The sequence below is a fragment of the Rhincodon typus genome, chromosome 34 (assembly GCF_021869965.1).
Source record: "Rhincodon typus isolate 14 chromosome 34, sRhiTyp1.1, whole genome shotgun sequence".
In the NCBI taxonomy this organism is placed as follows: Eukaryota; Metazoa; Chordata; class Chondrichthyes; order Orectolobiformes; family Rhincodontidae; genus Rhincodon; species Rhincodon typus.
This window is the reverse complement of record NC_063365.1, coordinates 4841269-4864867: the sequence shown is the minus strand read 5'-3', so window position 1 is coordinate 4864867 and position 23599 is coordinate 4841269. Positions and strand designations below refer to the sequence as shown.

Here is a 23599-nt window from a genome sequence, read left to right as displayed (position 1 = left end):
GGCCAACGTTTACTTTAGCCACTCTTTTTCGTTTTATATATTTATAGAATATAAATTTGCTATCTGTCTTTATATTCTGTGCTAGTTTTTTCTCATGTTCTATCTTACTTTTCTTTATAGCTCTTTTTGTGGCTTTCTGTTGACCTTTAAAGTTTTCCTAATCTTCTAGTTTCATTCTGTTTTTGGCCACTTTGTATGCCTTCTCTTTCAATTTGATAGCCTCACTTATTTGTTTAGACACCCATGGCAGATTACCCCTTTTCTTACAGTCCTTCCTTTTCACTGGAATATACTTTTGCTGAGCACTTTGAAAAATTGCTTTGAAAGTCCTCCACTGCTCATCAACTGTCCCACCATAAAATCTTTGTTTCCAGTCTACTTTAGCCAAGTGCTCCCTCATTCTATTGTAGTTCCCCTTGTTCAAGCACAGGAACCTGGTATTGGATTTTATCTTCACACTCTCCATCTGTATTCTAAATATTGAATGGTGGCCCAGACTTGAGGGGCTGAACAGCCGACTCCTGCTTCTACTTCTTAAAAGTCTTACGGTCTAAAGCCATCAACCTGAAATGTTAATTCTGTTTCTCTCTCTATGGATGGTGCCTGACTTGCTGAGTACTTCCTGTGTTCTCTGTTTAGTGTCTGTTGTTGTAAAGTATGGATTGAGGGAAAGATGTTGACCAGGACACCAAAAAAAAGAACAGGGGACATCTTTGTGGAAATAAACAGTGTTGGGGTCTTTTATTGCCCTCAAAGAAAACAGCAGCGGTGTTATGGTTGACTTTCTTGTCTGAAAGACGGTATCTCTGACAGCGCAGTACTCCCTCAGTGCTTCACTGGAGGGTCTGCCTGGATTATGTGCTCCAGTCTATGGAGTGTGGTTCGAATCCAACATAAGAATGTTACCCACTCCAATAGCTAACTGTTGTGTTGAGAGCTGCAGAACTTTCTGTTGCTAACAATGAGCACGGTGAATCTCTGGTTTTGGAGATGGAGTTTGCAAGCTGCCAAAAGCATTGATGGTAACCGCGTCTAATTGTTACTTTCTGAACCGAATTTTAAACATTACCATGGCTGAGTTAGTAGCAGACTTGCCTCTGAAGGTTTGTTCCTGTCTAACACTGAGTGCAGAACCGAGGGAAGGCTACACTGTCTGAAGTGCCTCTTATCAGATACAATGTGAAGCAGATACCCTCGCTGACCTCTAAGGTGGTTATTAACGGTCCCACTGCATTTCTCAGAGGAGAGCAGTTAAGCTTTTCCTAAGGGCAGCATGCCCCCCAACCAACATCACTCAAACAGGTGATCAGATCATTTATCACATTGCTGTTTGTGGTGGTGTGCAATGTGCAAATTGTTGCCACAGTTTCCCACATTGCAACAGTGACTACACTTAGAAAGCACTCTGCTATTTATAAAGTGCGTTCGGCAGGTCTCAAATTGTGAAGTACACTTCAGAAGAGCAAGCCTTTCATTCTAAAGGGTGTGTCAAGTGCTTTAGGACACTACTAAGTCTCCAGATAATTTTGTGGGTTTTGTTTTATTCACTTGAGGGACATGGGCATCACTGGCAGTGCCAACAGTTATTGCCCGACCCTGGTTGACCTGGTGAAGGTGGTGGTAACCTGCCTTCTTTTGAATTGCTGTAGTCTGCGTGCTATGGGTTGACCCCCAATGTCCTTAAGGGAAGGAATTCCCAGGATATTGAGTTCATTATCCCATCATGGCAGATGGTGAAATTCGAATTTAATCAAGCAAAAAAAACTCTGGAATTGAAAGCTAATCTAACGGTGTCAATGTTGTAAATGCTGAAGGTTGTACCACAACCACTGAGTTCATTAATGCTGTTTTGAGGAGGAAATCTGTCATCCCTACCTGGTCCGGCCTACATGTGACTCCAGATTCACAACAGTGCCCTCTGGCCAATGAAGGCGAGCCGGTGTTGCCCACATCTCATGATTGAACATTTTAAAAAATCCTGCCTGGTTGATTGATGCCCCATTTTCAGGATAAAAATCTGCCACCCATACCCAATCTGGCCTACATGCATCTCTTGAACCACAGGAATCTGGCCGATTCTTAACTGCCTCCCTGAAATGGCTGAAGATGCACTCAGTCCAAGGGCAGTTAGAGATGGGCAACAAATCCTGACCTTTCCAGGGATACCCACATTCCGTGAAAGAGGATGAAAAGGACCCTGATCTGGAGAATCTCAGAGGGTCGTCAGGCTAGAGGAGCCCACAGGCTTGGCAGGGATTTGAATACAAGGATGAGAGTTTTCAGTGGCGTGCTGTAAACCCCAAGGCATCCCTCCTGTGTAATTAAGTCACTGCCTGATGCTTGTTCAAAGGACATCACACCTTTAAAAGTTCAGTTTGAGACAAAATATGGTTGTTGGTTCAAATCCCCTGTGGATTAAAACAGTATCTGAGAGAGAAATCATGACATCAAAGAAAGCATTATTCAGTGACTGCAGCAAAACAGTGGAAAAGCTACCAATTATAGGACAACAAAAGCAAGTGAGCAATTTGTTAAGCAGTTTTCTCTGACAATGAGCATCCATTTTACATGTTAACCTGCCCTCACTTATCGCATGAAACCAAAAATGTATCAAATGCTGGAATCTTCGATCATTCACACAAGATTCTGTGAAATTATTGAGGTCCTGTGGAATCCGTCGAGTTTTAGTCCCAAAGGCCTTCATGTCTACTGGGGACCTGTAACTTCTTTGCACCTGGAGCCTTTGTTGATTTGGGTCTTTTCTCGTGGGTGGTAACTATCCTAGTAGCATGCAGCGAAGGCAAATTGACCAGCGGAGAGGAAATGCAAAGAGAAATATTAAAGCAGGTGCGAAGGCAGATTGTCAGCTGAGCTGGAAACTTGAAATTAGCACAGGCCCAGTCAAATGTTGAAAATATAAAAACAGTGGGAGCTTTTCCACCATTTGGAAGATTTCACACTGAGGGAAGCAGAAGTTAACAGTCAGTTCAGGCAGGTTCTATTCCACAAAAAGGTAAAATGCTCACTCAAGAGCCAGGCTGGAGTTTTCAATCTGGCAGTTTTATCAGATGTATGCTGCCTCTTACCATCCTTCCCACTTACTCTTGCTATCAAATGCCCTACTTGCTAATCTTCACAGTCCCCTGCTCACACACACTCCTTGGCATCCAAACAGACTCTTGGTTCCCAGTTTGATGATTCTCACCTCTGGCCATTTTATCATTGCCAGTATGTTCAATGGGGGGAAAATATTATAGTATTCTTTAAAGTCTTCCATAAGCCCCTCTATCACATTTTGCATTTTGGAAACTACTGGGGGAAATGGTTTAGCAGGAGAAGGCAGCAATAGACAAGTCCACGGCAGCATGCGTGGCTCATCTACACCACATTTCGATGGAGAAGTAAGAGTAGGATGGCAAAAAGATGGGACATTCTACCAGAAGAGGATCAGAGAGCTGTTCCTGCAGCTACAGATGTAAGTACACCTGCAGTGTCATTAGAGAGTAGACTCAGGATTTTGACCCAGTGACAGTGAAGGAACAGCGATATGGTTCCACATCAGGATGACGAGTGACATGGAGGGGATCTTCCAGGGGGTGGTGTTCCCGTGTATCTGCTGCCCTTGTTCTTTCCAATGGGAAAGATCACGGGTTTGGAAGCTGTTGTCTAAGGAGCCTTGGTGAATTTTGGCAGTGAATTTTCTAGATAATACACACTTCAGTACTGAGCGTCAGTAGTGGAGGGAGTGGGTGTTTGTGGATGTGCACTAATTAAGTGGGCTGCCTTGTCCTGGATGGTGTCAAGCTTCTTGAGTGTTGTTGGAGCTGCACCCATCCAGGCAAGTGAGGCGTATTCTATCATATTCCTCACTTGAGCTTTGTAGATAATGGATAAGTTCTAGAGATTTATGAGGTGAGTTACTTTCTGTAGGATTCCAAGCATCTGATCTCTTTATGGCTAATCTAGCTCAGTTTCTGGTCAATGGTAACCCCAGGATGTTGATGGTGGGCGTTTCAGTGATCGTGACGCCACTGAATGTTAAAGGGTCATGGTTAGATTCTCTCTTGTTTGAGATAGTTATTGCCTGGCATTTGAGTGGCACAAATGACACTTGCCACTTATCAGCCCAACCCTGGATATTGTCCAGGTATTGCTGCATTTGGATATGGACTGATTCAGTATCTGAGGAGTTATGGGTGGTGCTGAGCATTGTACAGTCATTAGCAAACATCTCCATTCTGAGCTTCTGATGGAAGGATTGTTATGGATGAAAGAGCTAAAGATGGTTGAATCTAGGACACGCCATGAGAGAGATACTACTGGCAGAGATGTCCTGGAGCTGAGACTAACCTCCATCAATCATGTCCATCTTCCTTTATGCCAAATATCACTCCAACCAGTGGAGAGATTTTGTCCCGATTCCTATTTACTCTCAGGATAAGTCCCAGTGCCATGTGTTAGTGAGATCAGGAATGGGAGAATAGACTCTAAGAATACATGGCTCGGGAGATGGTATAGGAGGGATAGATTTAGATTCTTGAGGCATTGGGACTCATTGTGGGGAAGATGGGACCTGTACAAGCTGGATAGGTTGTACTCTAGCAGGATGGGGACTAATATCCTTGCAAAGGATTTCACTGGTCCCATGGGGCAGCCTTCGACTGGAGAAGTGTGGACACATGAGAGACAGAGACAGACATAGATATCAAAGACAGCAAAAGTAGGAAGGCAGAGCAAGTAAGGACTAGTGTAAGGACTAGAATAGTAACAGCCATAGTAGAAAAAAGTGCAAAAAATATTTTTAAAAAATAGAAACATAGAAGATAGGAGCAGGAGGAGGCCATTCGGCCCTTCAAGCCTGCTTGCCATTCTTCACGATCATGGCTGATCGTCCAACTCAATAGCCTAATCCTGCTTTCACCCCATAACCTTTGATCCCATTCGCCCCAAGTGCTATATCTAGTCGCTTCTTGAATACATTCAATGTTTTAGCATCAACTACTTCCTGTGATAATGAATTCCACAAGCTCACCACACTTTGGGTGAAGAAATGTCTCCTCATCTCCGTCCTAAATCACCTACCCCAAATCCTCATACTGCGACCCCTGGTCCTCCTTGCATCTACCCTGCCCAGTCCTGTTGGATGCCACAGCTAAAGGTACTGCATCTGAATGCATGGACCAAGTTGACTGCATCTGATGAAGAGGCTACGCTCCAAAAGCTTGGGATTTCAAATAAACTTGTTGGACTATAACCCGGTGCCATCTGATTTCTGACCTTGTCCACCCCAGTCCAACACCGGCACCTCCACATCATGGCAATTTATATATAGACTGGACAAACCACTTTAGCAGTAACAGTGTGGTGATGAGTTCCTGGAGTGATTTTGTTTTGGCAGCCCTTTGAGAATCCAACTAGGGAACAGGCTGTCTTAGATTTGGCATTGTGCATTGATAAGGAGTTAATTAACAATCTTTTCTGCACAGTATCCTTCAGACTGTTCATAGCATCTGGAATTCTCCATTGGGATGGAAAGTGAGGCAGGACAATCTAGAGTCCTAAATCTAAACAAAGGAAATTCTGACGGTGTGAGGATTGATTTGACTACAATAAATTGGGGAACTTCATTAAAAGGCATGAGGCTGGAAAGGCAATGATAAGTATTGAAAAAATTAATGCATTAATGCACAGTTATACACTCCTTTCTGGTGTAAAAGAAAACACAGTATAGAAAGTGGTTCAACCATTGCTAACAGAAGAATTAAGGATAGTATTAGATCCGGTAAGGAATTCTACAAATTTGCTAGATAAAGTAGCAAGCCTGAGGACTGGGAGCAGTATAGAATCTAGCAGAGAACCAAGAGATTTCTTTTTTCCCACTCTTAATTGAGGTTGATGTAAACTTTCAAGGAGCATAAAAGCAGATTGTAAAAGCTTCTGTAATTATGTTAAAAAAATTGGTGAAAACAAATAAAGGCTCTCAAACAGCTCAAATAGAGAATTGATAATGGAGAACCTGGAAGTGGTAGACCAATTGGACCCATGGGGAAGTGGTGATCAGACATGACGTTAGACCTTTTTTCAGTCAGTCAGACGATCACGTATTTTCCAAAGCAAATTCTCCTGACCAACATGAATAGATCAAACTCAGTCAAGCAACAGCTTTGAGCTTTTATTTAATAACTAATCTTTTTACAGTAGCAATGAAATATAAACTGCTAAAAATACTATCTTACTAGTTCTGATACCTCCCACCCCCAACACATTTATTAATTGCTGCCGAAACTCAAGCAGCATCTGTGGGGAGAAGGCAGAGTTGGCGGTTCAGGTCTGGTAAGCCTTCTTGAACTGTCCCAGAGCCTGCTGACCTATCTCCAGCAATTTCTGCTTTTGGTTCAGTGCCTCCAGCATCTGTGCTTCTTTTTAGTTCAGCGTTGAGACATTTCTCATGTGGTTCTCCAGTTGTCAGACTGGATGTCGCAGCTCTGAGGAAGGCTGTGGTGGGAAAATGCCAACTTACTGTGGGCTCTGTTGGGGACAGAGTCTGCTACATCAACCAGACCGAAGGAGGGATGGGGGTGTCCAAAACCGTCGGGAATGGGCACTCGGGTCAGAGAAGGGTGTGGTGCTGGAAATCGACAGCCTTTTGTTTCACAGCTGAGTCATTTCACGCTGGTTATAACAGCACATAATTCTGAACACTTCTTCAGTTCTGATATTGATTTGGTGGAGGGCTGTATTGAAAAATGGAGATCAGAGAGCCCATGTTGCATTGAGCATTCCCGGGAAGGAATGGGTCCCAAGCATTTCCCGGGAAGGAGTGAGTCCCCAGCATTCCCGGGAAAGGAGTGGGTCCTGAGCATTCCCGGGAAAGGAGTGGGTCCCGAGCATTCCCGGGAAGGAGTGAGTCCCCAGCATTCCCGGGAAAGGAGTGGGTCCCTGGTATTCCCGGGAAGGAGTGAGTCCCAAGAAAAGCAGTTGCAACACATAACAGGAATGATTGCAGTCTCTGGGAGATTGCACCATTTTTAGGGACTTTCCCAGTTAAGAACCAACAAAGGCAGTGCGTTTTTTTTCTTTTGATCTTCCAGGGAGACTGTATTTTCTCTCATCCTTGTTGTGGTTAGTCGGTGGCTGACTCACATTTGAAATACTGTCCAAAATACAACGAAGAATTGAGAGGTCCATCTGGGTCCAATTTTTTTAAAAGACTACAAACTTCCGAAGAATGTATCCTGTCATTGCAGGCTGTTATCTCGCTCTTCCCACACTCAGTGTCGTGGGAGGACAAGCCAAACCCGGGCCCGCGTGTAACTGCCGAGTATATGACTGGGATTAGAGTTATCATCTAACCTCATAGTCTCACATGTGCTCCCCAACTGTGGGGCTACTTGACTTTGCCAATGCGCAACATTCATGTCCTGAATCTGCGCTTTTAAGCACAGGGATTTATTCAGAAGGGGGAGGGACAAAGACCTGACCTAGGGACCACACCACTGACAGGGACAGAGACCCAGGAGAATTGGTCAGTGGAGTCCAATCTTACAACAAAAGGACCTGAATTTGTGGACATACCGTTCAGGGTGGAACTTTGCAGTCAAACTTTCTGAAGCAAAGTCAGTGTTGTAATGTGGAAACTGCAAGTGACTAATGTGTGCACAGCAACTCCCGCTTTGCAGTAATGATGGGATAGAATGTTTTTGGTGCTGTTTGAAGGGCAAAATGTTTGCCAGAATTCAATGGAGGAGGCCCTGGCTCTGTGAATAGTGTTACAGTCTGTGCAGTGAGACCTAAACCCATGACCTTCTGGTTTGGAGCTGAGAACATTGAGAGCTAACACCTTACTACTGGCATTCGGGAGCTGAGTGAGACAGACCTTAGCACCAACCCCCCACTCCCCAGCCAAGTCTATCCATCCAAGGTTTATGAATAAAATCGCTGGCTAACTAATTATAGGCTGCCTCTTGTGGGTCTAGTTGCCCAAGACCTCAGCTCATCAATACAGTTGTGGAGGCTTCCGTTGCCAAGGATACCAACTTGTGGCCACCTCTTCATTCTCTTCCACAGAAGGATTGGGGTCATTAGATAACTGTGGGCTGGAATCCTTGCTGCTTGGGCAACAGAGACTCATTGCACCTGACAAATGACACGTGGGAGAGGCAATGCTCTTAACAAATTGGTCTTTTGTCGTGAGGTTTGAGGCACACATCCATGGGTCTGGGGTCTGGTTGAGAAGACAAAGCCCATTCTCCTCCTATTGCTTTCAATTCCGCACTCCTCGCCTTCCAACACAAGGACTGCCTTCAGGCTTGGGCTTCTATGTAACACTTTATTACTTAGAAGGACTAAAAAAAGCTACAATACCTGGTATTCACAGGTGTATCGGGCTCGAATTTTCCTTTTTTAAAAATTTGTTCATTGGATGTGGGCAGCACTGTCTGGGTCAGTGTCTAATGCCCATCCCCAGAGGATAGTTAAGATTTAACCAGATTGCAGTGGGTCTGGAGTCACATGTTGGCCAGACCAGGTAAGGATGGCAGATTTCTTTCCATGAACAGCATGAGTGAACCAGTTGGGTTTTTATGACAATTAGCAATGATTACACGGTCACCTTTAGGCCAGCTTTTTTTTATTGAGTTCAAATTTCGCCATCTGCCATGGTAGGAGTTGATCCCAGGACCTTAGAACATTAGCCTGGGGTTCCACTACACCACAGCCATCTCACTGTGATGGTACCATTGCCAACACAATGCAACAGGTCACAGCTTAACCAGTGGAGATTCAGGAATAGCTGTTTGTCCCTTCATGAGATGGGATAGACTCCAGGCCTTGTGCACATGTGCTTTCAGACCACAACCATCTGATAATGACTTCCAGCAAAGTGCTGGCCCAAACCTTAGAGCGTTCCTATCAGTCACATCTCTCCATCTCTACAAACATATTCCCACCATTTGAACACTGGGAAATGGTGACTCCTCAGTTGGAACTGTAGGAGCTGGGGTTGGGTGGGCGCTGATGCGGCTGGGATGGACAGGCTATTTTTTTAGATCCTCACACAAGAGGATGCATCCTCTGCGCATCTCCCCTGTCAAGAAACCTCAGCGTCTTATATGTTTCAGTCAAGTCACCTCTTATAGAGCCGAGTCTGTGAACTTTGTCTGACAGGGCAACCTAAAGATTTGGAAATCTCCCTGGGCTGCTCTGTCCTGCAGTTAGGCCCTACTTCATCCCAATAGCCTCTTCCAACAGCCCCACACAGCAGGAGCATGCAGTAAATGCCAGTCTTGCTAGAATCATCTAATATCTAATATCCTAAGAATACATCTTTGAGTCTTGCTTAGTCTAGTGTATTCAGGTCAACAGAAGGGGACATGTGTGTCATGTTTTTGATTTCTCCTGCAGTTGCATAGTGACAGATTCGACTAAGCTGGAGTCTTAAGCTCCCTGCTGCCATTTCCATTTTTCGTTCGTCATCTTGCGAGTGAGAGCACTGAATTTTATTTTGTATTCTGTAGAATGTCTACAGTCAATTTACAGAGGAACTCTCTACCCTGTAATCCCCAGTGGACTTCAACTCAGGCACCTCTGGTGAAACTGGAAGTTCACCCAGTCTCCTAATCAGTGATTTGTCCTTTGAAACCTTAACTCATTCTCAGAGTGAGTTTGAGAAGAGCAAGCTTGACTCCTGTTTAGTGAATGCACGGAACATGTTCTCAAATGCATCAGCATGTTGAGAGCTCCAGCCACTAATTCTGCAGGAATTCCCGGAACCTTGACTGGGCTCTGCAACCCCAAGAAGTTTCCAGATTCGGCCGATGGTGGATCTGCAGCCACCTCCCCCGCTCTCAGACACATCGGTTCGTCCAGGGGCTACGAAGAGCACATGGCACCGGCCCCCAGTTGGAAACCTCAACATTCAGCAGTTCACACCTTCAAACTCCACTCTACCCCAGCGTTGTCCCTGCCCTCTCAGGAAAATGCCGCCTGTCCAATGCGATGTTAAACTGAGGATGTGGGTATTCTCTTGAGTAGCAGATCCTTCCACATTGTTCAAAGATGAGAAAGGTGTTCCCTTCCCAATGTTGTTCCTCAACCGACATTGCTAGAGCAGATTAACTAGTGATATCGAGTTGCTGTTGGCGGGATCTTGCTGTGCACAAATCAGCACCTTGGGCTTCACACAGTGTAGCAGTTGCCACACTTCACAGGTGCTCAGTTTGCTGCCAAGCATTTTGGCACGATGTATCACAAGAGGTGCTATTCAATTGTAAGCCTGTCTTATTGACCTCTTCCTTCTCCTCATTCTTTCTCCTTTAATTTCTTTTGGTGGGCAATTACTGCACATCGTTTTGAAATGAACTGTATAAATCAGGAAGATCCCAGCTCTTTCTATTCCGAGTCCTCCCTGTTGGGCTGGACTTTGAAAGCTAAAACAGATGACATCGGGGCAGGAAGAGAGAGCCAGCAGATAGCTCACTATTTGGTGACTTGTGGTCAAACAGCTTGTTTATTGCCTACACATGAAGCCTGAACGAGTCGCCCTCATGCTGAAGGTGTCTGATTCTTCCTGAAAACAAAACCTTTTTTTTTACAAGCCAGAAGCTGCAGGAGAGATTTGGAAGCTGAAGCAGTGTTTGTATCACTAGAAATTCTACTCTTGCCATTCATTTTTTTGCTTCAAAAGGTAACCGCAAAGGTAAACTGATGAAGCTGTCAGTAGCTCTGTGCTGTGTAGTGATCACTCGTACATGCTCCTGGGATGCATGGTCTCCTAGCAACTGTAGCACAGATGATTTCCTTTGTGATTTGTTCCAGATTCGTTGCCAAATGAGGGAACTGCAATGTTCGCATTAACATGGAGTGTTATGGGCTCCTTTGTGTCAAAACCCTGAGTGTGAGCTGTATCATGGCACAAAGAAAGCTGCCAATTAGTAGACAATCCACTGTCTTTCCCTGGTAAGGTGGGCTGCCCAGTTGGTACGGCGTTTAGAGAAGGTGATACAGTCAACATATATCTGAAAATATAACCCCTTGGAGTACTTTCTCAATAAGAGAAATTTTATCCCCCAAAAGCAAGAATATGCATTTATATAGCATCTTCCATGACCCCAGTCAATCACGAAATGCTTCACACTCCATGAAACACTCTTTTGAAATGTAATCACTGTTGAAGGACCAGGGCAGCAGATACATGGGGACAATGCTCACCTATAAACTCCCCTTCAAGCCACTCGCCTGACTTGGAAATATATCGCCATTCCTTCAGTATCACTGGGTCAAAATTCTGGATCTCCCCTCCCTACAGCACTGTGGGGTGTAGCTACAAGGCAAGGAGTATGGCAGTTCAAGAAGGCAGCTCAACAAAGGTGGGCAAGAAATGCTGGTTCGGCTAGCAACACTGTACCCTGTGAACAAGTTTGTTTCAAAAAAAAGGTCACAGTGAACTTGAACAGTGCAAATTTCCACAAATAGCAGTTATGACAACGACTTGCATTCATTTATTCCAATGCAGTCAAACATGCCAGGATGATGATGACTGAATCAAATTTGATGCTGAACCATATGAGAGAAGTTGAAAAGAGGCTTGAATAATTAGAGAGATTTTAAAGATTGTCTTTCTGAGAATAGAGAGGGAGAGACTGAGGGTGGGATTCTCAAAGCTGTCGTTCTTTAGAGTGCTACTGTGGATTCTTAAAGTATTAGAGTCATATCAACTTGTCCATGCCGACCAGATATCCTAAACTGATCTAGCCCTTTTTGCCTGTATTTGACGCATATCCGTCTAAACCTATCCTATTCACGTGCCCATCAGATACTTTTTAAATGTTGTAATTGTACCCACTTCCACCACTTCCTCTGGCAGCTCATTCCAGACATGCACCATCGTCTGCATTAAAAAGTTACCCCATACATCCTTTTTAAATCTTTCCCTCTCACCTTAAACCTATGCTTCTACTTTTGGACTCCCCCAACCTAGGAAAAAGACCTTTGCTATTCGCCTTATCTGTGTCCTCATGATTTTATAAACCTCAATAAGGTCACCCCTCAGCCTCTGATACTCCAGGGAAAAAAAATACTGCCTCTCCCAATAACTCAAACCTTCTAGTTCCGGTAACATCCTTGTCAATCTTTTCTGCATCCTGTCAAGTTTAACAACACCCTTCCTACAGAAGGGCAAGCAGATTGAACGCAGTATTCTCAAAGTAGCCTCACCAATGTGGGCAGCACAGTGGCCCAGCACTGCTGCCTCACAGTGCCAGGGACCCAGGTTTGATTCCACCCTCGGGCGACTGTCTGTGTGGAGTTTGCACATTCTCCCTGTGTCTGTGTGGGTTTCCTCCCACAGTCCAAAGATGTGCAGGCTAGGTGGATTGGCCATGCTAAATTGCCCGTAGTGTTCAGGGATGTGTAGGTTAGGTGGGTTCTCGGGGGATGGGTCTGGGTGGGATGCTCTGAGGGTCGTTGTGGACTGTTTGGGCCGAAGGGCCTGTTTCTACACTGTAGGGATTCTATGATGATGAATGTCTTTTTCAGCATTGCTCTGAGGTATCAGACTGTATAAATCTTGTCAACTCTGAACTATGACTTGAACTCATGACCTTCTGACTGGAGGTGAAGAGGGACACCCTGGGAATCAGGAAGCTGGATGGGGTTTTCTGTATATGGGCAACTTACTGTGGATGGAGTGAGATTGTCTATTTTGTTTTTGGAAGATTGTCACATTACGATTCCTGATATTGGGACAGGCTATTGCCTTCTTGCACTGCATCTACCCATTTTGTTTTAGGGCAGAATTTCACTTGTGTTGTTAACCATCAACCTTCTTGCCAGATGGCCCTTTTCAGAACTTCCTTAACCATGTTTCTAGTCCTCCTCCTGCCCCACTACTTCCCCATTCCACTGTAATGTTTGTTGTCTTTCTTCCCTTGTCCCTGTAACATTCATCAAGGGTAATGGGAGAAGGTAGAAGAATGGGGTTCAGAAGCACATCAGCTCAGATGAAATGGTGGAGCAGACTCAATGGGCCAAATGGCCTAATTCTGCTTTTATACCTTATGGTCTTATGGTTGTACTTGTTTCCTGTGTTGGGACAATGATAAATACAAGTTGTAAATCGTTTTTGAATGTCAATGTTGAAAATGGTAGGCCAGGCAGAGAAAGCAGTTATAATGTCATGCAGTTTGTAAAAATTGAGGTGTACAGTATAAAACCAAAGATGTTATGATGAACTGTAAAATAATACTGGTTCAACATCAACTGGAGTGTTGTCTAATCTTGCGCACCTTTTACAAAGTATTGCTGGATAAGACAAATGTGCTTTCAAAGCGTTTCTTTTTGTACGTGTACATAGGAAGCAAGAATAGCAAACTTCAAAGGGAATAACCATTTATATTGCATGAGAAAAATACTTATTGGTTGGCAAGTCAGCTGTGACTAGTCATGGTGAATTTACCAGGGAGTTATTGTTTGCTTTTTGCATTTGTTTATTCAGAAAAGCTGTAATGGGCCCTGATTCTTGCTTTCTGGGAGGTTTGAAGAGATGTGCAGTTTGATACAATCCATCTTAATTACAATTTACTTACCTGGTATTACACCAGTGCTTAAGTTCATACACCCGATTCCTTTTGTCAGGGAGACTAGAATGAGGGAACAATCAATGTAAAATTGCTGCTGATAAATCCAATCGGGAGCAACTTTTCTGTTTTACCGAGAGATGGGTGCGGTATGAAAGAGCAAGTACAGAGTCGATGGACTGAATGGCTTTGTTTTGTGCTGTACTGTTCCATGATTTCTTGAATGTGGAACTTACAATGATGAAGAGTAGGTGAGGCATTGAAGGCACTCCCTTCACGGGAGGTGGGAGTGCCACAAAACGAGGTGGGAATGTGTGTTATGAGATGTTGCAAAGGACCCCCATGGGGATTTGGATGGGCTGAATGGGTGGGCGAGAAGGTTGTTTCTTAAATGAGATTCTGAAGTGTCCTTGTTCATAAGTCACTGAAAGCAAACATGCTGGTGGAGCAAGCAGTTAGGAATACACAGAAACAAAGAAAACAGGAGCTACAGTGGGCCATTCACTCCTTTGAGCCTCCTACCCCATTCAACATGATTATTGCTGATCATCCAACTCAGTCCCCTGTTCCCGCTTTCTCCCCCATACCCTTTGATTCCTTGAGCCCTAAGAACCATATCTAACTCTTTCTTCAAAAATTTCAATAATTTGGCCTCAAACGCCTTCTGTAGCAGAGAATTCCACAGGCTCATCACTCTCCGGGTGAAGAAATTCCTCCTCATTTCAGTCCTAAATGACCTATCCCAAATTGTTACACTAAGAGCCCTGGTTCCAGATTTCCTGATCATTGGGAATATTCATCCTGAGTTTACCCTGTCTAGTCCTGTTAGAATTTTATAGCTTTATCACATCTCTCCTTACTCTTCTAAACTCCAGTGACTATAGTCCTAACCCATCCAATCCCTCTTCAAATGTCAGTCCTACCATCCCAGGAATCAGTTTGGTAAACCTTGGTTGCACTGCCTCCATAACCAGAACATCCATCCTTCCTCAGATAAGGAGGCTAAAATTGCACATAATACTCCAGGGCTGGTCTCACCAAAGCCCTGTACAATTGCAGCAAGGTAACCCTCTCCTGCACTCGAATCCTGTTGCTATGATGACAAAGATATACCATTTGTCCCACATACCTCCTGACTCCCCTGAGCCTGTCCACCATCTACAAGGCACAAGTCAGGAGTGTGATGGAATACACCCCACTTACCTGGATGGGTGCAGCTCCAACAACACTCGAGAAGCACAACACCAAGCAGCCCGTTTGATTGGCATCTCGTCCATAAGCATTCACTCCCTCCATCACCGATGCTCAGTAGCAGTAGTGTGTACCATCTACAGGATGTAATGCAGGAATTCACCAAAGATTCTCAGACAGTACCTTCCAAACCATAACCACTTCCATCTAGAAGGACAAGGGCAGCAGATACATGGGAACACCACCCCCTATAAGTTCCCCTCCAAGCAACTCACCATTTTGACTTGGAAATCTATTGCATTTCTTCACTGTCACTGGGTTAAAATCCTGGAATTCCCTCCTTAATGGCATTGTGGGTCAACCCACAGCACATGGACTGCAGCGGTTCAAGAGACAGATCACCACCACCTATTTGGAAGGGGCAATAAACGCTGGCCCAGCTAGCACCACCCACATCCCACAAGTGAATAATGAAAGTAACGTCCTTATAGTATCCGTTTATCCAATTAAGTGAATCTTCTGAGCCACGTAGGTACAGCTAAAAATCTAATGGATTCAAAAAATTACATTAAAATGAGCACAGTATTCTTGACGTGCTACAGCTCTTGCTCACAGCTATATCCTGGAATCGCTTTTAGAATCTTGAAAGGTTGGCAACGAACTATTACAGAATTTGTTATGCATCATAATTAAGATTGTGTTCGAAGCAGTTTCCAGCTCCGAAGGTATCTGTGGTAGTAAATGCTGAGATAGCCTTTCAGGTTAATGCCATTTCATCAGACTGCTGAATATTTATCATGTTTTCTGAAGATGTACTGGTAAAATCACTGGGCCAATAATCCAAGTAGCGCTCTGGAGACGATAGATTAGAATTCCACCATTTATACAATTTAAATTCAATTGATAATTCTGCAATTGAAAACTAGTCTCCACTATGTTGACTATTGTAAAAGCTCATCCGATCCACTAATCTCCTATTAAAGGAAGGAAATCTGTCTTCCTTACCTGGTCTGGCCTGTATGTGACTCCAGACCCACAGCCCTCTGAAATAGCCTTACCAAGTTCACTGTGTTCAAGGGCAATTAGGGACTGGCAATAAATGCCAGTGATGCCCACATCCCATGAAAGAACAAAAAAGAAGAATATTTTAGCTAAATGGGAACTGTTTCATAAGGTCACACACTGTTAGTACACAGGTATTCAACGCTGTCTATCAGAGCTGTCCCTAGGGGGTGTGGAGCCTGGGGCTAGTCACACCATTTTGGGCCTCCCCTCCCTTGAGGTAAATCACGCAATGCTAACTCTCACCTATCCAAAGGTCACCCACCCCTAGCCTCCAGTTCCTCTTAAAAGCCAAAGGTTCCAGCAAATCCAATCCCCCCCTCCCCCATTCCCCTCCCCCACCAAGGTCCTGGGGTGGTCATGTGAATTGATTCTACACTGTGGATAGTTCTGTTCCCAATTACACACAACCCCCACGCCCCCGCCCCTCCACCAGCCCCCACGCCCACAACAATCTGAAATGGAGAAGATCTAGCCCCTTGACTTCACACTTTGTTTTGTCTGAGGCTGTGCTGTCGACCCTTAACCCTTTCCCCCTTCGACACTGTGATTTTCGAGTTGCATCGGCCTCAAGTCTTTGATTGTATACTTGGATCTGCAGTTTTGATTGTCCAACAATATCGATGCCTTTGAAAAGTGCATTGTTTGTACAAGAGGGAGAGAGAGAGGATGGAAATGTTGGAAGGTGAGATGAATAGTGATAGGAGGAGGCTTGTGTAGGGCATCAACACAACATGAACTCGTTGGGCTGAATGGTCTGTTTTGTACATTTCCATACAATTAGTATTTGTCGGCAGGTGATGCCTGGGCGTGTGAGAAGTTCAGAGTGAAAAGGAGTTATAAACTTGCGTGTAGTGTGCTTGAACTTCCAATGGAGGTGTTTCAGAGTCAGTATAAATGACCCACTGTGTGACTGCTCCAGTATTGATTTTCCCACTCACCGCATGCTGATCCCAAAAGGAAGACCTGCAGCTATTTTAGTCTTTTATGAACATAGGAGCAAGAGTAGGCCACTCGGCCTCTCAAGCCTGCTGTGCCATTTGATAAGATCATAGCTGATCTGCTTGTGGTCTCAATCACACTTTTCTGTCTGTAAATTTTGACTCCCGTGTCTGTTATCAGAAACCTATCTAACTCAGCCTTGAAGAAATTCAAAAACCCAGCCTCCCTTGTTTTCTAGGAGTTCCACACTTAACAGCCCTCAGAGATAAAAAAAAATTCTCCTCGTCTCTGACTCAAAGGGGCAACCTCTTTTATTAAGTTATGTTCTCTAGTTCAAGTGTCTCTCACATCATCCTCGTATCCTCCCAGTCCATGTCCCCTCAGCATTTATAATTTGAAAACCCTAATCTTAACCTTATCAGGTTCTTCTGAACTCCAGTGGGAACAGGCAGATTAATCTTTCTTGACAAGAAACGACATGTATCCCAGGAATGAGTTGAGTAAATCTTCTCTGAACTTCTTTGACCTCTTGCTGTCCCAAAGCACATTGTAACCAATTCAATGATTTTTTGGTTTATATAACGTAGGGAACATTGTATCCAATGTGTACACAAAAAGATCCCACAACGGCCATTGCCTGGATAATCTGTTTTTAGTGATTTTTAGCTCGAGAGATAAATATTGACCAGAATGTCTGAGAGAACACGCACCCCCCCACTCTTCTTAAAATAATTTCCACCTTGATGCCTTGGTTTATTATCTCATTAAAATAGTGACACATCAGACAGGACTGTGGTCATTTGGCTCTTCACTGGACTGTTTGCCTTGCTTTGGATGTGCTGAGTTGCTATATAAATGGAGTCTCATTCGAACAGTCCCATAAGACCCAGCATCATTTGGCTACCCTCAATCTCACTAGATCTCTTTCATCCTGAATCTCATGAGGTCTCTCTCATCCTCAATCTCACCAGATCTCCCTGACCTTCAAACTCACTAGATCTCTCCAGCACTCATTCTCACTAGATCACTTTATCTCTCAATTTCGCCAGATCTCCCTCATTTTCAGTCTCACCAGATCTCCCCGAACTTCAATCTCACTAGATCTCCCTGGTGTTTGAGATCACTAGATTCCTCCAACCATCAATCTTACTCAGTCTCCCTGATCCTCAATCTCACCAGATCCTTTTACAGATGGGATGGCGATGTGGCTGTTTTCTTTTATTCATTTTCTCTCATTGCGAATGGCACCAAAATTGGTGGAACAGTGTGCAGTGAAGAAGGTTATCTGAGAGTACAAAATGGGCCAATGGGTGGAGGAATGGCAGATGGAGGGTTAGGAGTCAGTGGTTAAAGATGGGGTTCGGGGTTAGGGATGAGGGTATGGGCTTAATGGTTAAGGATGACGGTTAGAGTTATGGTTAAGAATGGAGTTTTGGGGCTTTGTGGTTAAGGGTGAAGGTTAGAGGTTAGTGGTTGGGTGAGGGTTTAGGGTTAGTAATTACTTGGGAGAGTTAGTAGTCATGGTTAGGAGACAACAGTTAATGTTAACTGCTATTGCTGACACAATTGCTTCTGGATATGCTGGAACAATAAAAATACTGAAGCCACCAATTCAGTTTCAGCTTCTGTGTCATTGGGCTAATGTACCATGAACCACTCACGTGATGGAAGTGACTACAAGCCCCTTCAGTGTTTTTCCTGCCTGTGAAGTCAATCATAAGCTAATCAAAGAGATTGGCTGTACTGGAGATCCTCTCACCCTGATTCATTAAACAATTAGGAATTACCTCCAATTGTTCTTGCCGCACAACTTTATTTTAAAATTTCAAGCTTTAAAATTCGTGTTTGATGTTGGGGCACACAACCAATGTATTTTACATCTGACTTTTAGCTTGACGGAACTTAATGGTGTCCCTAGCTGTGGAATCGTAATTTGTAGCAACGGCATTATTTGAAAATAATAAAGTGCAGACATAAAGATGTCAGGAAGAAAGTAATATATAATACTCCGATTGTGTTAGAATAAGGTATCCCTTTTAGTTCTGGCTGAACAGGGAATGTAATCAATCTTGAGGCTGAGGCACTAACTGATTTGAAATATCAGACAAAAATAAAGAAAAACAAGTTAGAATTTGGGTTGTCAACCATCCCAGAATATTTTTTAATTTATTCGTTGAACATGGGTGTTGCTGGAGGGCAGCATTTATTGCCTCTCCCTAGTTACCCCTTGAGAAAGTGGTGCTGAGCTGCGTTCTTGAACCACTGTGGGTTGACCCACAATGTCCTTAGGGAGGGAATTCTAGGATTTTGACCCAGCAACACTAATATATTCCCAAGTCAGGATGATTAGTGGCTTGGAGGGGAACTTGAAGGTGGTGCTGTTTCCATGTATATGCTGCCTTTGCCCTTTGTGGTGGATGTGTGGAAGTGTTCGTGGGTTTGGAAGGTGCTGTCTAAGGATCTTTGAATTTCTGCAGTGCATCTGTAGATAGTACACACTGCTGCTACTGAGCATTGATGATGGAGGGAGTGGATACTTGTGGATGTGGTGCCAATCAAGTGGAGTGCTTTGTCCTGGATAGGGTCAAGCTTCTCGAGTGTTGTTGGAGCTGCACCCATCCAGGCAAGAGGGGAGTATTCCATCACTCTCCTGACTTGTGCCTTGTCGATGGTGGAAGGATTGTAGATGAATGTCCAGGAGTCTGCAGGGACAGCAGATGGATCATTCAGGTATTGCTGAGAATAAGAAAGGACATACGTGAAGCTTTGTACCCTTGAATTTGCTTTGCCCAATAACAGGAAAACACCTCTTTCTCAAAACCCCTTGGCTCAAAATTGTGAGCGAAGGCATTTGATTCTTAGATTCTCTGTCACTGATGAGGCAAATATTGGTAAACAAGTACCTTCCAATTAGTGAGGAGATCAAGGGTTACGGAGAGAAGGCACGAGATGAGCTTGGGAAACATATCATCGAATGTGGAGCAGACTCGATGGGCTGAATGGCCTAATTCTGCTCCTATATCTGTCAGACCACCCAGGATATGTTCACTCAGAGTTTTGCAACATAAACATAGTCCTGCTCAGGGTCTTGTTTGGTCCTTTGTTCATCTCCTGCTCTCCATTTGCTCCACCATTGGTGGCACTGTAATGACCTCCCGAAACCTTGCGACCTCTGTTCCCCAATGATTAGAACTCTTCAAAGGAAGTTAATGTCCCTTAGGAGAGTCCTGGAAATGGAGGGGGGGCATGTGGTCGGGTGGACAGGGGTGGGGTAGAGATCCAGTTGAAAGGTGATCCTCAGGGTCTTGGTCAGGTGGATGCTGGAATTATGTTTACCTTTAAGGTGCGAGACTGAAACATAGGGACACAGGAATCTCCCATTTCAGATGGAGGTAAGGATAATTCTTTTCTCTCAGAAGGTTGGGAGTCTGTGGAATACTGTTTCCTGGGGAATGGGTCTTGGAATATTTTTAAGTCAGAACTTGACCAATGGAGCCAAAGGGAAAAGTAAAGTTCAGGCTACAGTCAAATCACCCGTGATCTTATTGAATGGCAGAACATGCTGGAGGGGCTGAATGGCCTACTCTCATTCCTGATTTGTGGGTTGGCATTTATTAACCTCTCCCCTGTCCCCAATTCAGATTCTTCTGATTGAGATGACCAACTAAGGCTTGTATCTCATGCCACCTTCGCTGCTCCTTTACCAGCCGAGCCTTGTTCCACTCCATGTGCGAAGGTGCACGCTAACATCATCCTGTGGTGTTTGGGGATTGGGCCTCGGATGTAACCCTCTGCAGCAAATGTCATCTGTCCCCCTGCTCCAAGAGTCCTCACGAGCCCTTCACACTGACCACCCCTGTCCAGTAACACTTGTCTGGTTGCACCCCTCAGTGAGGCCACCGTCTGCCCCTGTCCCCCAAGTCTGGCTCTCTTGTCGCCTGCAGCATCCCCCCTGCTGTTTGGAGGTGGACTGTTCACCTTCTCAAGGCCTGGTGATAGGCAGCTCACAGCGTAACCAACTCGCAATTCACTTGGAGCCCCTGGAAATTGCTGCAGTGGGGTTGTCTGATCAATGAAGCCGCCAACATTAAACTTGGCCTCACTTCTCCACCCAAGAGTTCTGCCTTTAGCTCAGCATTAATTAATCTGATAATACACTGGGGTTGGATTGTTTTGTATGTTACAGGTGCAGCAAAAATATGAGAAGTTATTGTAGTTGGACCAGATAGTCGTGAATCCCATCACTTAGATGGTCCTCTTCGTTTTCTCTGGGTAACTGAGCAGAAAGCCCCCAGTGGTTACCCATTCTCATGTCCTGTTTACCCGTGCCCCATTGGCCAGCTGCCCTTTCTGCTCTGCTTGGTGTGACCCATTTGCAACAGCCAATGAATGAGAGAGGCACGTTCGGCTGCTGGAATCAATTAGTTACCAGGCTCGACTTTGCCTGAGTTCACTGATAGCAGGAACTCAGTCCCCTTTGTGATCTCCTCCTCCACTTAAATCCCTTCTGGATTTATGCTTTACAATCCTCTGTGGCATAGGGCTCAGATTAGAAACGAAGAAAATCTAGACAGTGGCACAGTGGCTCAGTGGTTAGTACTGATGCCTCATAGCGTCAAGGACCCGGGTTCAGTTCCACCCATGGGTTACTGTCTGTGTGTAGTTTGTACATTCACCCTGTGACTGTGTGGGTTTCCTCCCACAGTCCAAAGATGCGCAGGCTAAGCGGATTGGCCATGCTTAATTTCCCCCTGGTGACCAGGGATGTGCAGGCTGGGTGGGTTAGCCATGGGAAATGTGGGGTTATAGGGATAGGGTAGAGGGCTGGGTTTGGGTGGGATGCTCTTCAGAGGGTCAGTGTGAAAATCAATGCGCCGAATGGCCTTTGCCACACTGTAGGAATTCAATTATTCTAAACCAGGAGCGGAAACAAACCATTCGGCCCATCGAGCCCACCCCATTCAGGATAATTTCTCGATGCCTGTAGATTCTAGAACCTTAACTATTTCTTAAAGTTCACCTCTACAGTGAATACAAGCCCAGTTGACCCAGTCTCTCCCCCATATAACAAACCTGCCAGCAGATTACCAGAGCGAGGCTGAAGGAGGTGAATATTCCCAAATCTAACCATTTGATCAGCTGTGGCTCAGTGTGCAGCCAGCTTCAGAAGATTGTGAGTTCAAGTCCCACTGTCACCTGAACAAAATCTAAGTTGCTAATGTGGAAGGAGCATTTCCCTGTTTTAAAAAGGTGTAGAGCTGGATGAACACAGCAGGCCAAGCAGGCCAAGCAGGCCCTTCAGAAGAAGGGTCTAGGCCTGAAACGTCAGCCTTCCTGCTCTTCTGATGCTGCTTGGCCTGCTGTGTTCATCCAGCTCTACACCTTGTTATCTCAGATTCTCCAGCATCTGCAGTTCCTACTATCTTTGAAACCCTTTCCCTGTTTTAATTCATTTGTTCATGAGATGTGGGTGTCGCTGGCTTGGCCAGCATTTATTACCCATCCCTAATTGCCTAGAGGGCAGTTAAAAGTCAACCACATTGCTGTGGGTCTGGAGTCACATGTTTGGATTTGATTTGCTTTATTGTCACGTGTGCCTAGGTATGAAAAGTTTTGCATGCAGTACAGGCAGATCATACCATACAAAGTGCGTTAGGGTAATAGAACGGAGTGAGGAATCCAATGATACAGCTGCAGAGAAGGTGCACAAAGGGGAAGATCAATATTAAACTTAAAATTTGAGAGGTCCATTCAGAAGTCTACTAACAGTGGGGAAGAAGCTGTTCTTGAATCTGTTGGTATGTGTGTTTAAGCTTTTATAGGCCAGACCAGGTAAGGATGGCAGTTTCCTTCTCTAAAAGACATTAGTGAATCTGATGGGCTTTTCCGACGATGAACAATGGTCATCATTAGACTCTTGTTTCCAAACTTAAAAAAAAATTAAATTCAAATTACACCATCTGCAATGGCAGGATTTGAACCCTGGTCCTCAGAATATTACCAGAATTTCTGGATTAACAGTCCAGCAATAATGCCCCTAGACCATTGCCTCCCCAAGGCCCTGTCCGTTCCATCAGGTGGCAGGAAAAGATCCCATGATGCTATTTTTTCCTAAAAGGGAAATTCTCTCTGAAGTTCCAGCCAAAAGTTACCCTTCGAAGCCAGATCACTAAATCCGATTACCCGATGGCTATCACATTGTTAATAATGGGAGCTTGCTGTGCCTGCAAATTGCAGCGGAATGATGACCAAGTGGAGGGCTTTGGGACATCTAGCGGCTGTGGTAGGTGCTGCATAAATGCAGGTTCTGTTTGATTTTCGCTTGGTTTTCAGATGTGTGGAAGTTCTCAAGCCAACTTTGAAGAAAACAGTTTCCATCAGCGTACCTTTGGCTCGGCAACATCTTAAAGAGCAGAAATAACATGGTTATTTATTTCCTTCACAGAATGAAAAGACTCTGGGCCATTCTGCCAGTCGTTCTAGCAACATCTCAAAGGTATGCCCTGAATTTTCAATTCCTGCCTTGCCATTGAACATATCAACAAACAGTAGGCCATTCAATTCCGCAAGCCTGCTCTGTTGTTCAATATAATCAAGATTGAACTGATTGGAGCCTTAAATCCATATTCCAGTTGACCCCTTGATAACCTTTCACCCTTTAACAAGGATCCACTCACCTCTATCCTAACAATATTCGAGAACTCTGCTTCCAACACCTTTGAAGGAAGAACGTTACGAAGATTCTGAGAGAACAAAATTGCCCAATCTCTCTTTTAAAGGGGAAACTTTCGATTATTTAACAGTTGCCCCTAGTTCTAGATTCGCTTATT

At 44.5% G+C, this 23599-nt stretch overlaps 1 protein-coding gene across 2 annotated transcripts in view; it reads left to right on the top strand.

The window, feature by feature from the left end:
* Positions 1-23599, top strand: part of marchf8 — a 53476-nt gene that overhangs the window by 5404 nt on the left and 24473 nt on the right. The window contains exons 1-2 of one of the 2 annotated variants that reach the window (XM_020510091.2): positions 22964-23052; positions 23215-23265. In XM_020510091.2, the coding sequence (XP_020365680.2) occupies positions 23011-23052; positions 23215-23265 (93 nt within the window). In that variant the 5' untranslated portion in view covers positions 22964-23010. Of the gene's footprint in view, positions 1-22963; positions 23053-23214; positions 23266-23599 lie in introns of those variants that run through there. The other variant, XM_048616371.1, reaches the window with a different exon arrangement.